Here is a 10,755-nt window from a genome sequence, read left to right as displayed (position 1 = left end):
GAAGACGAGGTTGAGGAAGATAGCTTGGCTGCCGGAGGGCATTGGGAAACTGAAGAAGCTGAGGGGGTTCACTTTATAGGAGCGCGTCAGAAGAAACGAAAAGTAGGAGCTACAGGGACCACAGCGACGACAACACCGCTGTCGCACAACTCTACCAGCACCGACAAACAGTTCTTGGAACAGTTTGAGAAGATGACAGACCACATGGGAAGCATTTGGAGATCTCTGCTTGATGGGGCAGGTTGAGGCTGGGGACGCCATGAGCCGAGACATCAAGAAGGCCGTGAAGGAGGAGGTCCGTTAAAGCCTGCTACACACGAATGAGCTGCTGCGGGAGATGTCGGACGTGATAAAAAAGCTTTCGCAGGATAGAAACAAGGTCACCCCTACGGCGCCTATCGACGAGGGACAGGAAAAGTGAGATGAGTGAGTGGGCGGGGGGAATGCAGTAGCAGGCGGCTGCTGGAGTTGCTGCTGCAGCTAGCAGAACTGCTAGGAGGGGGAAGATCGAAAGCATGAGTGCGGTTCGTTGCGCTTTCTGCTGTCGATGGTTGTTCGTCTTGTTCCTGCCTTTTTCGTGCACAGCCCTACGCAGACCTAGTCGGATGTGGTCATTGCGATAGTTATATCGATGATTTGCAGCCAAGCCAGCGAGGTGTTTGGTCCCTTGCTTCATGTACAGTAACAGCTTGCACCCACGCGGAACGTATGGTCCATGGGGTTGGCGAATACGGAGTGAACTGGGCTTTATTCGTTCTTTTGTCGAGCGTACGTGGTTCTAATGTCATTAAGACCAACAAAACGTGTACGAAAGTTAAGATGGCAACATAGCGTTAGTATACGAAGTCGGGTTGTTGAATCTGCAGGGAGGGGGACTCTCAACCTCGGGAATGGCCCTTTTAATGTCCGAATACCCCATTCAGCCGTTTGGCGCTCACACGGCATGACCCTTTGTAGGATAATATCTACAGCAGCAAGGGAATTAGAGCACGGGATGTCGTGCGTCTCGTTGCTCTTACGGCCCCTTACAATCTTTCCATGCGTAACACAGACATTGTTAACGAATGCGCTGTCCCCCCAAAAAGCGCCATTCCAGGTTTAGTAAACTCATCCGAGAGCTTGGGATAATACAACCCAGAAACCGCTGCCAATTTGGTATCATGCCAGATACCGGGGTAGTTTACGGCAGTGTAGTGCAATACGCACCTGAAAAGGGGGGTGAAAAGAAAGGAAAATATTTGGATATGAAAAGAAGTCCGGGTTGGGCGACACACGTGTGAATAATTGCACAGTTTTAATTTTAAATTATTTTATTTTATTTAGTTAATTAGTTGCCATTAATTTTGCTGACACTAGATTAGATCTAGGATCTAGCGCCGCGAGCTACTGTAGTGGCTCCGGCGGGGCGATATATACCTTAGCCCTCTGACCACCAAGTCAGTAAAGGTAACCCGAGTTGCCAGAGTTGAATATCGCCTTGGTCGAAGTCCGTCTTTCCCAAGACGCTCCCTTTTACCACAGATTACGTTATCCTTTGCGCTCGGGGTTTCCCTTTCCTTTTCCTTTATTTCACCTATCCTTTTCTATTTCTATCTCTATGTCTATTCCCTTATCTTGTGTTGGTTCCACAGTGCCTGATTGCGATCCGCATTGTGACGACTGGAGTCATCGGGCTCTTGTGTTGGTTCTTTGTTTGTTGTTGGTGCCATCGGCTTTGGCTGCGACCGGACCGGTGTAGGTGTCTTGGCCATCGGGCGACACGTGGGTGTAGCGCTGCTACTTGTTTACGTCCACCGACGGAGGCTGTTGCGACGACGTTTCTCTCGAAGGTCCTGTTGTGTATACAGGACAGTGTTGGTTCCATCGGATACAGGTTGCGACTGTTCCGGTGTCGTTACTTTGCCATCGAGCAGTACGGAGGTGTAGCGCTGCTACGTGTTTGCTAATTCCCGTCGGGCTGTGTTGCCACGCCCCCGTAGAAGACCTTATCAAGGGTATAATGTGTAACAGGCGCTCCGCGAGCATTGGCTATACGACCCATCGGGCCCGGCTTCCTAATCACCGCCCCGAACTCGCCGAGCAGCTGCCTGTACAAGACTCTACCACCATTCGTCCCGGGGCGGGCCTCTTCCTTTTGCCCCCCCTTGTGAGGGACTTGAGCTACTGTGGGCCGCAAACCGACTTAAAGGGAAAGGGAAAGGGAGAATCTGAAACTCCGTAAGGCTGTGCCGTCGGCAACTCTTGTTGGTTGTTGTTTGTTGGTTGTGTTGTCGCTGGACCGTTGGACCCTGGTTCCGGCCTGACAGGCACATTGCACTACAAGCAGCATGGATCAACTCCCCGAAGAAGTTGAAGACGAAAAGGTTTGTGACTTCGACAGCCTGGGTGTATCCCTCAAAGTAGGCATTTTGCAAGTTTGCGTTTGTAAAGTCCGCACAGGGCATTCGTCCTTCATCTGTCACGGCAAAAACCCCCTGTAACAGCGGCCCATTGATTCTGTTATTTTCCAGGAGTGCCGCCGACGCTTTCTGCTCTTCGTGAGTAGGCCAGCGGATCTCGAACTCCTTCTTAAGATTTACTACACGCAAGAGAACTTCTAAACTGTAGTCCATCCACACACCGATACTGCTCCCTACGATTCCAAAAATTGGGCACAGACTGTACATCGTACCCCTCTTCTTCAAGTACCAAAGGGCCATTCCCAGAAGATCTATAGTATCCAGTAAAGACTTTCGCCCTGTTGTCTTCGGTCCTTGTCTATACGGGCTTCCAAAATTAAACCGACTACGCTCGGTTGCGAAGTACAGCAGAATGTTCTCCAGAACGAGCGTCTTGATGAAGTTTGTACTCACCAAAAAGTCAACATCTAATCCGCAGGACAGTATCTGGTTCCATGGGGTAGCCTTCGGATGATGTAGTGGGCACATTTCGGGGGTGGCCGTGCGCGCCTCGCTTTTTGACGGCCTGGGCTGCGGGATCGCCGACGGATTGTCTGCCGCAACCCCCATGCAGCTGCAAAAACAGCTACACATGATGCAACAGCAGCCGCTCGAGCCCGACGGTGAGAGCTCAAGGTCGCCATGCTGGGTTTTGCTGCGCGCACTGCGGCTTTGCCGAAGCTTTCCCATCTGCCGAGTGCTCTACTTTGGCCGTTTATGACTTATTCCCAGAATTGGTTGTCAAGTGGCGAACTGGATCGACCCCTGCGGGGCCGACCCAGGTGATAAAATCTAGCGGGCGGGCGCCATATTTTGAGGCCTGTGATTGGCCTAAATGTAGCGTAATGGCGAAGTGGTCATTTCTGGTTGCACCCATTGTCCATCCGACAGTACTACTGTAATCCACTGTGCAATCACAAGTGCTGTCTCTCACAAGTTCAGCACAATTCTGTTTCGTATCCAACAGTCAACCCTTGGCCAAACGCGTAAACCAGAACCGCGCCATCTTGACGCGTTTGGGGCGGGAACGATCCCGCCTCTGGGCTCGGTTGTCGTGCTATCAGATGAAAGCACTGCGATCGTGGGTGGAGACCCGCTGGATTGCGTCCCTCCCACAAGAAAGTCTACTTCCACCCAATGATAATCACGAATATGTCAATCTACCTCGACGAACTTGGTCGAGGTAGATTGACATATACTTGAAGTATGAATTGCATTATCGTTCTGGGACATTCCCGTAAATGTCGACAAATAATTGTGGAAAATTTTGCATCTGCAGATACTTCGAAGTAGTGTTTCTGTGCGCAGCACTATCCGTTTCGGAGTAAATTTGAAGTCGATGTGCTCTGATTGGGCATTGTGTACGGGGGGTGCCTGGAATCGAGTACGCAGGGTACTGCGTTGACACTGTTTTATGGTATTTTGGCCAAGTGGCGCCATGTAGTTCGCGTCTCTTTAGAGTCAAATGAGAAAAATTGTCTCCATCCGGCTTTCAATATAGAGATAGATATACCTAAAAGGCCAAATGTTTGGAGATGACCAGTCCGATAGGGATGAAATAGGGTATATGAATCGGGATATGCAAAAAATATACATCGGCACAGCACCGATGGGGGTGCTCTTAGGAAACAAACAGAATAACTTGTTTGACGTAAACTCCATCTCGAATCTGAGAAGCGTTTTTCCGTAAAATCCCGTAAACCTAAAGCCACAGGCGCGAGCTTCTTCGTGTCTCGTTGGTCATGCTCTCTAATTCAACAACAACATCGGTGACGGTTATAGCAAGGACACCGGTCCAAGCCCCGTGCAGTAGTTGTTGATTCCATCCCCAGTTATAGGCAGACACCGCAAAATAGCATACTGCAAAAGCAAATCGTCGTTGCGAGCTCGTGCCTTCTTCTCAATTCCGCCGGGGCAAGTTGTGCAGGGACAGCGTGTCCCCTCCCACTCCATCTCGGAGAAGCGCTGGCAGAGTCATTTATTTAGCTAGCTCTGCCACTCCCTCGGCTCCCTCAGTTTCAACTGCAGTAAAGGCAACACCTATCCCCTGTGGGCTTATCTCGAGTACATATGCGCTGCGTCCGGTGCAGGGCCTTACAACGAGATTACATTGCATGGCTTTCATTTGTTTTGTGGTTTTCTTGCTTCCCATCTCGTGAATCATTTTCCTCACAGGCTTTGTAGATCATCTAGTAGTGTCTCACTTCCACCAATGAACATAGACAACGCATACGGGGAAACATAGAAATCCAATCAATTGGCTCGAACTGATAACATCTTGACGAGCATGTCCATTCTAGAATACGTTGTTCGACACATTCATCTATGTCAGAACATGGTGGTAAGTTATGAGATTTGAGGGGCACTGACATGAAGATTTATTTAGTAAGTGTGGAAGATAACACACAAGGACCGAAACTCAAGAAATATAGAACGATTGCATGAATGCAATCAATGTGTCCGTGACAAAAGCACAAGCCTTTCGTTTCTGTCTTGGGTAGTTAATAACGCAGCATGGGTGCACGAGCGTCTTGGCTCGATTTTGGGTAGCACTCAGCACAGATCGCAGCATATGATGCATATGCGCAAAGTTCGATACGACCAAAGCAAGAAATCTCCGGATCGCAATCTCCACATCTCTGTCGGTCAATTTCGTCACCACAGACTCGGAATGACTTGCCACCTTCAATTTTCGCACTTTGCCTTCGTGCGAAGCGGGCTGGAATCGTCCCCTCCTAGCGTTGTCGGATTCCTACGAAGCAAATCACGCCGGAAGTACAGTGCTCTATGGCCCTGTGCTGACCAGATGCAGCTTCCACACACGGTCCGGAGGTGGTTGTGCGGCCCGATTACGATTCCCTGGCTACCCTATCAATATCATATTTATTCTCATCTGTTCAAGACGTGCTGCAGGACGTTATCCGTTTTGCCCCACCGGGTCGCGGTCCTCCCCCTCCCCCTATGTCATGTGAGTCTTTTCTGTTGGCCGTCGTTGCTCTCCGGGCTGAATTGTTGGCCCGTACGTGCCTGCTGGTCAGGACTCTTTTGCGTTAGAAAAAATGGTCTTGATGACAGGGGCACACATTATGGAGCTCGAGAACGCAAATTCAGAACGCCTTGTTTCCCTAATGCGTTCAGTTGCCCGCCACAACCCCACGCTTGCGCCTGTACTTCTGGACGATGCAGACGGTGCAGTTGCCTCCATGACTTCGATGTTATGGAACTCAGCACCACAGAGAGAGCACTTATTCAAGTCAGATCACAAGAGCCAGAAGGTGCACGGGAGGGCCCTGCTTCTCCCACCAGTCCGTATAGAGCTCAAATCGGCCAGGAGCGTTCTCCCTCGCTTCCTGCGCGTCTGCAAGGAAGTGGGAAGTGTTTCCAATGCCTTCCTCTGTCCCTCAACAATAGCCACATTACCAATATCTGACGAGCCCGCTCCAAAGCACCGTCGCTTGTTGTCAATTTGCGGCGTTCCCGTTAAAAAAACCACAACTATTCCGGACTCAGAAGACACCGGACAGGTTTTTTCAGGGACTCGGCGCTTGTTCCCACCTTGCGCGTAGTCAGTTGGGAGTTCATCCCGGCCGCGGGTCGTCCACTGCTACCCTGAGGGTCAGCGAATTGCGGGTCCCTCGATACTACTCGGGCTCGTACGGGAAGGACTAAACGTCGAGCTAACAATTCGGAATCGGTGCTGGCTGAGGGGAAACGGCGGAGAGGTCCTCTCTTCAGAAGCGGAAGGGCTAGCACTCGCCCGGAATGTACATCTGACCCTGCTGGCGCCCTCGAAAATGACAGAGGCACTCGAACAGTGTCCCTTCATGGTGGTTGCGCTTCAGCGTCTGTTTGCGGTCATGACGTAGAGAATTCGGCAAGTTACGCGGTGTCAAAAGCGACGGCATGAAAAAGTCGTGCAGAAGTTGTTGGAAATCCACCCTACCTCCAGCATTTGAGTGCCAACTCTAGACACAATGTTTGGCCTGGAAGCCGCCGCCCGCGTAAAGGAGATGAACGCCGTACCCACCCTCAGCAAGACAAAGGATTACGAAGGATACCCGGACGACAAGGCAGACAAACGGATATAGATCGTGCTTTTGAAGGGATTCGTAGCGCAGGTTCCATGGTCTTCGGGCAAGCGCGTCAAGGAACCTTTCCTGTGTACTCAGATTTTGACTTTGCGTCAGATTTCATAGCCAACAGTCTTCAGGGCAGTCTTTCATCGTCCTGGGGTGTCAGCTCTTGCGTAAAGACTGTCCCCACTGTTTAAGATCGCCTCCATTCAGGTCTCGCCAGAGCAAAGTTGTTCTCTCCATCTTCGATCTCCGCTGCGCTGCGATCTATTTTCCCAGTTGCTGAGAAAATGGCTTCCATCCCTTTAGTTTTACACAGCTGGGGAGAGCCACAAGCACGTAGTAAACTCTCACTTCACAGAACGCTTACCCTGACTCCCAATGTCGTGCTCGAAGGGATCCCACCCTGGACATGTTTCCCTACCCTTAATGAAGGCACTGAATTTGAAATGCGGGGTTCCTTCGTGCCGCTAGATTGGCGTCGGGTTGAACTTCCGCATGCTTCGACGGGAAAGTCCGAGATCTGGACAGAGAGACTTCCTTTTGGCTTGTATACCAGAATAAACGAGTTAACGTTCCTTCAGCACACAACCCATTTCTGAGGGCTGCAGATGTAACGGCTTAGCAACGATTCGTCTAAACGCACGTCTAATTAGAAATTATAACGAAGGAAGTATCTAAGAACACGTGTACTTAGACAAATCATGTCCATGGTCCTCTTAGTAGTGTTTAGTTTAATACAGCTGCATACAATTCTGTATAAAAGGAATGCGTGGGTTCGCGATGTGGGGAGTTCGGAGGGAATGCAGGCGAAAACAACTCGGTAAACCCCAAGTGCCCCAATGTTGAACCCACAAGTCAGTCGACCGCAGAACCCGTTTTCAATATTTTCCAGTTCTCCCGAAAACTTTCAAAAGTAAGTGAAAATCGTCAAAAATTAAACAAAACCACTAAAGCAGTCGCTCTTTGAGATATTATCAACATCAGCTCCAGAGATTTCTGTACGCTTCTCTCTGATTATCAGCAGCTTTCTTCTATACTTGTTCTGCCTGTCAACGTTTCCTATGTCGTCCTCGTGTCCGTCATGACCACCCAAAAGTGTTGCCTACTGACAGTCACATGCGTTTCTCTACAGGAAGATAGATTGTCCTTTACGATTAGAGCCCCTGCTCGCAGGATATGGGCCTGTAGGAAGCAATGGAGACTATCTATCGAAATTAATCCAAAGTGAAAACAAGACCCAAAAAAATAGACATGTGAGTGAAGCTCAGGGAAGGGCTAGGAAGGAACAACTTTACGCGAGGAAAGGGCTTCTAAATACGGGAATGGGTGAGCAAGAGAAATAGACAAGGCGGGGAAGGGACGAGACTCACTTCGCAGCCGGCGCTAAGTAGGACCGTGCACGCTTGGTCTACTGCCATGTGGCGACATGTCACTTGTTACTCCCTGGATAGATTCACGGGCATACAGTAGTGTATACAACGCACACAACACAAGTTCTGCTACCCAAAACTTGAACAGATCTACAGGCACCTTTGGAAAATAATATTTAAAATACCCGATTTTGGCTGTCTCAGGTGCTATAGAAAGGTTAGAGTGTAAGGAATCTATCTACAGATTCCCTCTCATGTCAATCAAACGAGGCCAACAGGGTCCATCGACTCGTTCCTCATTCCATGCCGTCCAAATTGGTCTCGAAACGAACCCAAAACTTGAACACAAAAGTTTTGGCTGATGCAAAATAAAGAATTCCGAAAATATTATCAAATTAGCTGTCTGAGATTGAATCTCAATATATATTTAGCTGACAGTTTCATCGCTGAAAAACTGTTGTTGCAAGCGAGACCTATCCTCACTTTAGAGCATCTCCACTGGCGAGGGTCTATGGGATATAATGTATTTGTCCAAAATGCCAGGTGGAGAATTACAACTGGCTCCCAGTCAAAAATTAGACCGCACTCGGCCGCGGGTCTATGCTATTGATAGATGGATCTAAAAAGGGACCCCTCTCCACCAGTGACGGTCTAATGGTCTATCTTCTGCTCTCGCACGCCTGCCCCCCCTCCCTTCGTAATTCCCCCGCCCCTCTCTCTAACTGCCAGTTTCGTATTTCTACAGAACGACCATGAACTTCAACTTAGACGAACTCGTGCATGACAGTGACGACGACATTGTCGATACTGTCGCAATTATTGTAGCACATGATCAGCTTAACGAAGAGAATGACGGAAAGCACGGCGGATCCCGTCCTGGACGTAGTCCAAACGTCTTGCGAGACTTTTCGGGTGGGCATCGCCGCATAATGCTGGATTACTTTAGGGACGAGCGGAGCATGAGAGATGATGGATCGGGAGAGCGGGGTCCTGTTTACAGTGCTGACCTCTTCGAAAGAAGGTTCAGAATGCCCAAAGAGCTTTTTCTCCGCGTGTACGACGGTGTCATGGAGAGAAACGCCTACATAAGACTCGGGATTAATTCGGACTGTACAGGACGAAAAGGAATCCATCCGCTGCAAAAGGTTGTTGCTTCCATGAGGCAGCTGTCTTACGGCATTCCAGGTGACGCTGTGGATGAGTACTGTAGAATGAGTGAGACTACCGCTCTGAAGTCGCTCCGAGAGTTTTGCCGGGTGTGGTTTCTGCATTTGGAATTGAATACCTGCGCGCGCCGACGCACGTAGACCTTCAGCGCATTGAAGCGCGATTTGCACAGGTAGGATTTCCGGGCTGTATGGGATGTGTGGAATGTGCAGGGTGGGATTGGAAAAATGCACCAAAGGCACATCAAGGTCATAACGTAGGAAAAGAAAAAGTCTCTACACTACGAATGGAAGTTATTTGCGATTTGGATCTTTGGATATGGCATTGTGCCTTTGGGTACCCTGGAAGCATGAACGACATCAACATCCTTGATGTCAGCCCGCACTTTGCAGAGGTTTTAAGCAGAGTCTACCCTCCTTTCCGCGTGGAAAGTGTAATTGCAGAAAAAAGGTTTGACTGGTTCTATTACTTGGCTGACGGAATATATCCGAACTACAAGGTTTTTGTCAAGACTTTGCCGGAGACACAAAATCCGCGAAAGCAAATGTTTCGAATGCGACAAGAGGCACTTCGCAAAGCAGTAGAACGGGGTTTGGGGGTCCTGTTCGGTCGCTGGAATATTTTATATTCCCCCGGGAGGCTCTGGAGCGCAAGTGATATGGAGGAAATTGTCTCTGCCTGTGTCATACTTCACAATATGATCGTCGAAGAGCGCAGAGGAGGGTTTTATGGCGATGAAACCGGAGGTGTGAAGATATCTGATGCGGAGATTGACGCTCTGATAGCTGTCGACTCTAAGTCCATCATTGTGCCAATTGCCGATGGTGAGAACGGCGGTACAGGGTGCTTTACGTCTGCAGTTAGAATTGGGTCGACAGGGCACGATCGTGGGGATTATGGTAAGCATGTGGCGCTCACAAAAGCCTTAATCACGCATATTTGGCAATCTTACGCTAATACGGATCCTGAATGACCGTCTTGCACAGGGATTGGGTTTCTCTGATTGACACAGTTTCAATTACGTCGCACTCTCTACTGCCTCTAAAATCACAGGGCACTGTACGCTGCACCCGAAAATATTAGAGCTCCCCTAGGACGTTCCTGGAGCAGGCCGAGACCGGTGCGTCGGATCCCCCTCCACATAGTACAGTACCCTTGGTAATGTACAACGCAGTATATATGAGCGTGTTCGTCTCTCTTATCACAGAGCAAAATAAGACAGAACACGACCTGGGGATAAGTCGCAGCAGTTAGCACTTGCAAAAGCTTTAATGTATGTCACAAAAATGTGACTCTCCCTCAGTGACCGCAATGTGTGGATGTCTCATTAAGAATATCTTTCATCTGCATGCTTCGAGGCCTCGAAGCCGGCTTAGAAATGTAATCACCAGAGACATAAGATATACGTATCTCAGTTGGAAGCGGGTCATCATCATCAGGATGATTAAATTCTTCTCCATTTGCGATTAATGCGTGTGCAGAACTCGAATCCTCACCATAACAAGCCGCTTCCGTTGGAAAGGTGCTTAACTCTTCGTCCAAGTCCTTTTCCAAATCGGCGAGCATCTTTCTTTCGGTAAGGCGGAGGTATTTCGATCTTGCTTGTGCGCTCACCCCCTCGCTCGAAACAAATTCTTGTCGTTCTCTCAGCTTCGCCAGTACCAAAGCCTTTTCTGCAACAATTGCTTTTCTTTGTTCCACTTT

General features: G+C 49.4%; 1 protein-coding gene across 1 annotated transcript; it reads right to left on the bottom strand.

Annotated features, from left to right (window-relative positions):
- Positions 1–310: 310 nt before the first annotated feature.
- CHC_T00005212001 (hypothetical protein) lies at positions 311–676 on the bottom strand. The gene has a single exon (XM_005716581.1). It carries the CDS (start codon positions 674–676, stop codon positions 311–313), a length of 366 nt encoding a protein of 121 aa, XP_005716638.1.
- Positions 677–10,755: the final 10,079 nt, after the last annotated feature.

This window comes from Chondrus crispus, genomic scaffold (genome assembly GCF_000350225.1).
Source record: "Chondrus crispus Stackhouse genomic scaffold, scaffold_274, whole genome shotgun sequence".
Lineage (NCBI taxonomy): Eukaryota > Rhodophyta > Florideophyceae > Gigartinales > Gigartinaceae > Chondrus > Chondrus crispus.
This window is presented reverse-complemented; position numbering and strand designations above follow the sequence as displayed.

Excerpts from the sequence above, each read along its gene's own strand:
- CHC_T00005212001 (XM_005716581.1), bottom strand. The coding sequence starts at position 676 with ATGAAGCAAGGGACCAAACACCTCGCTGGCTTGGCTGCAAATCATCGA.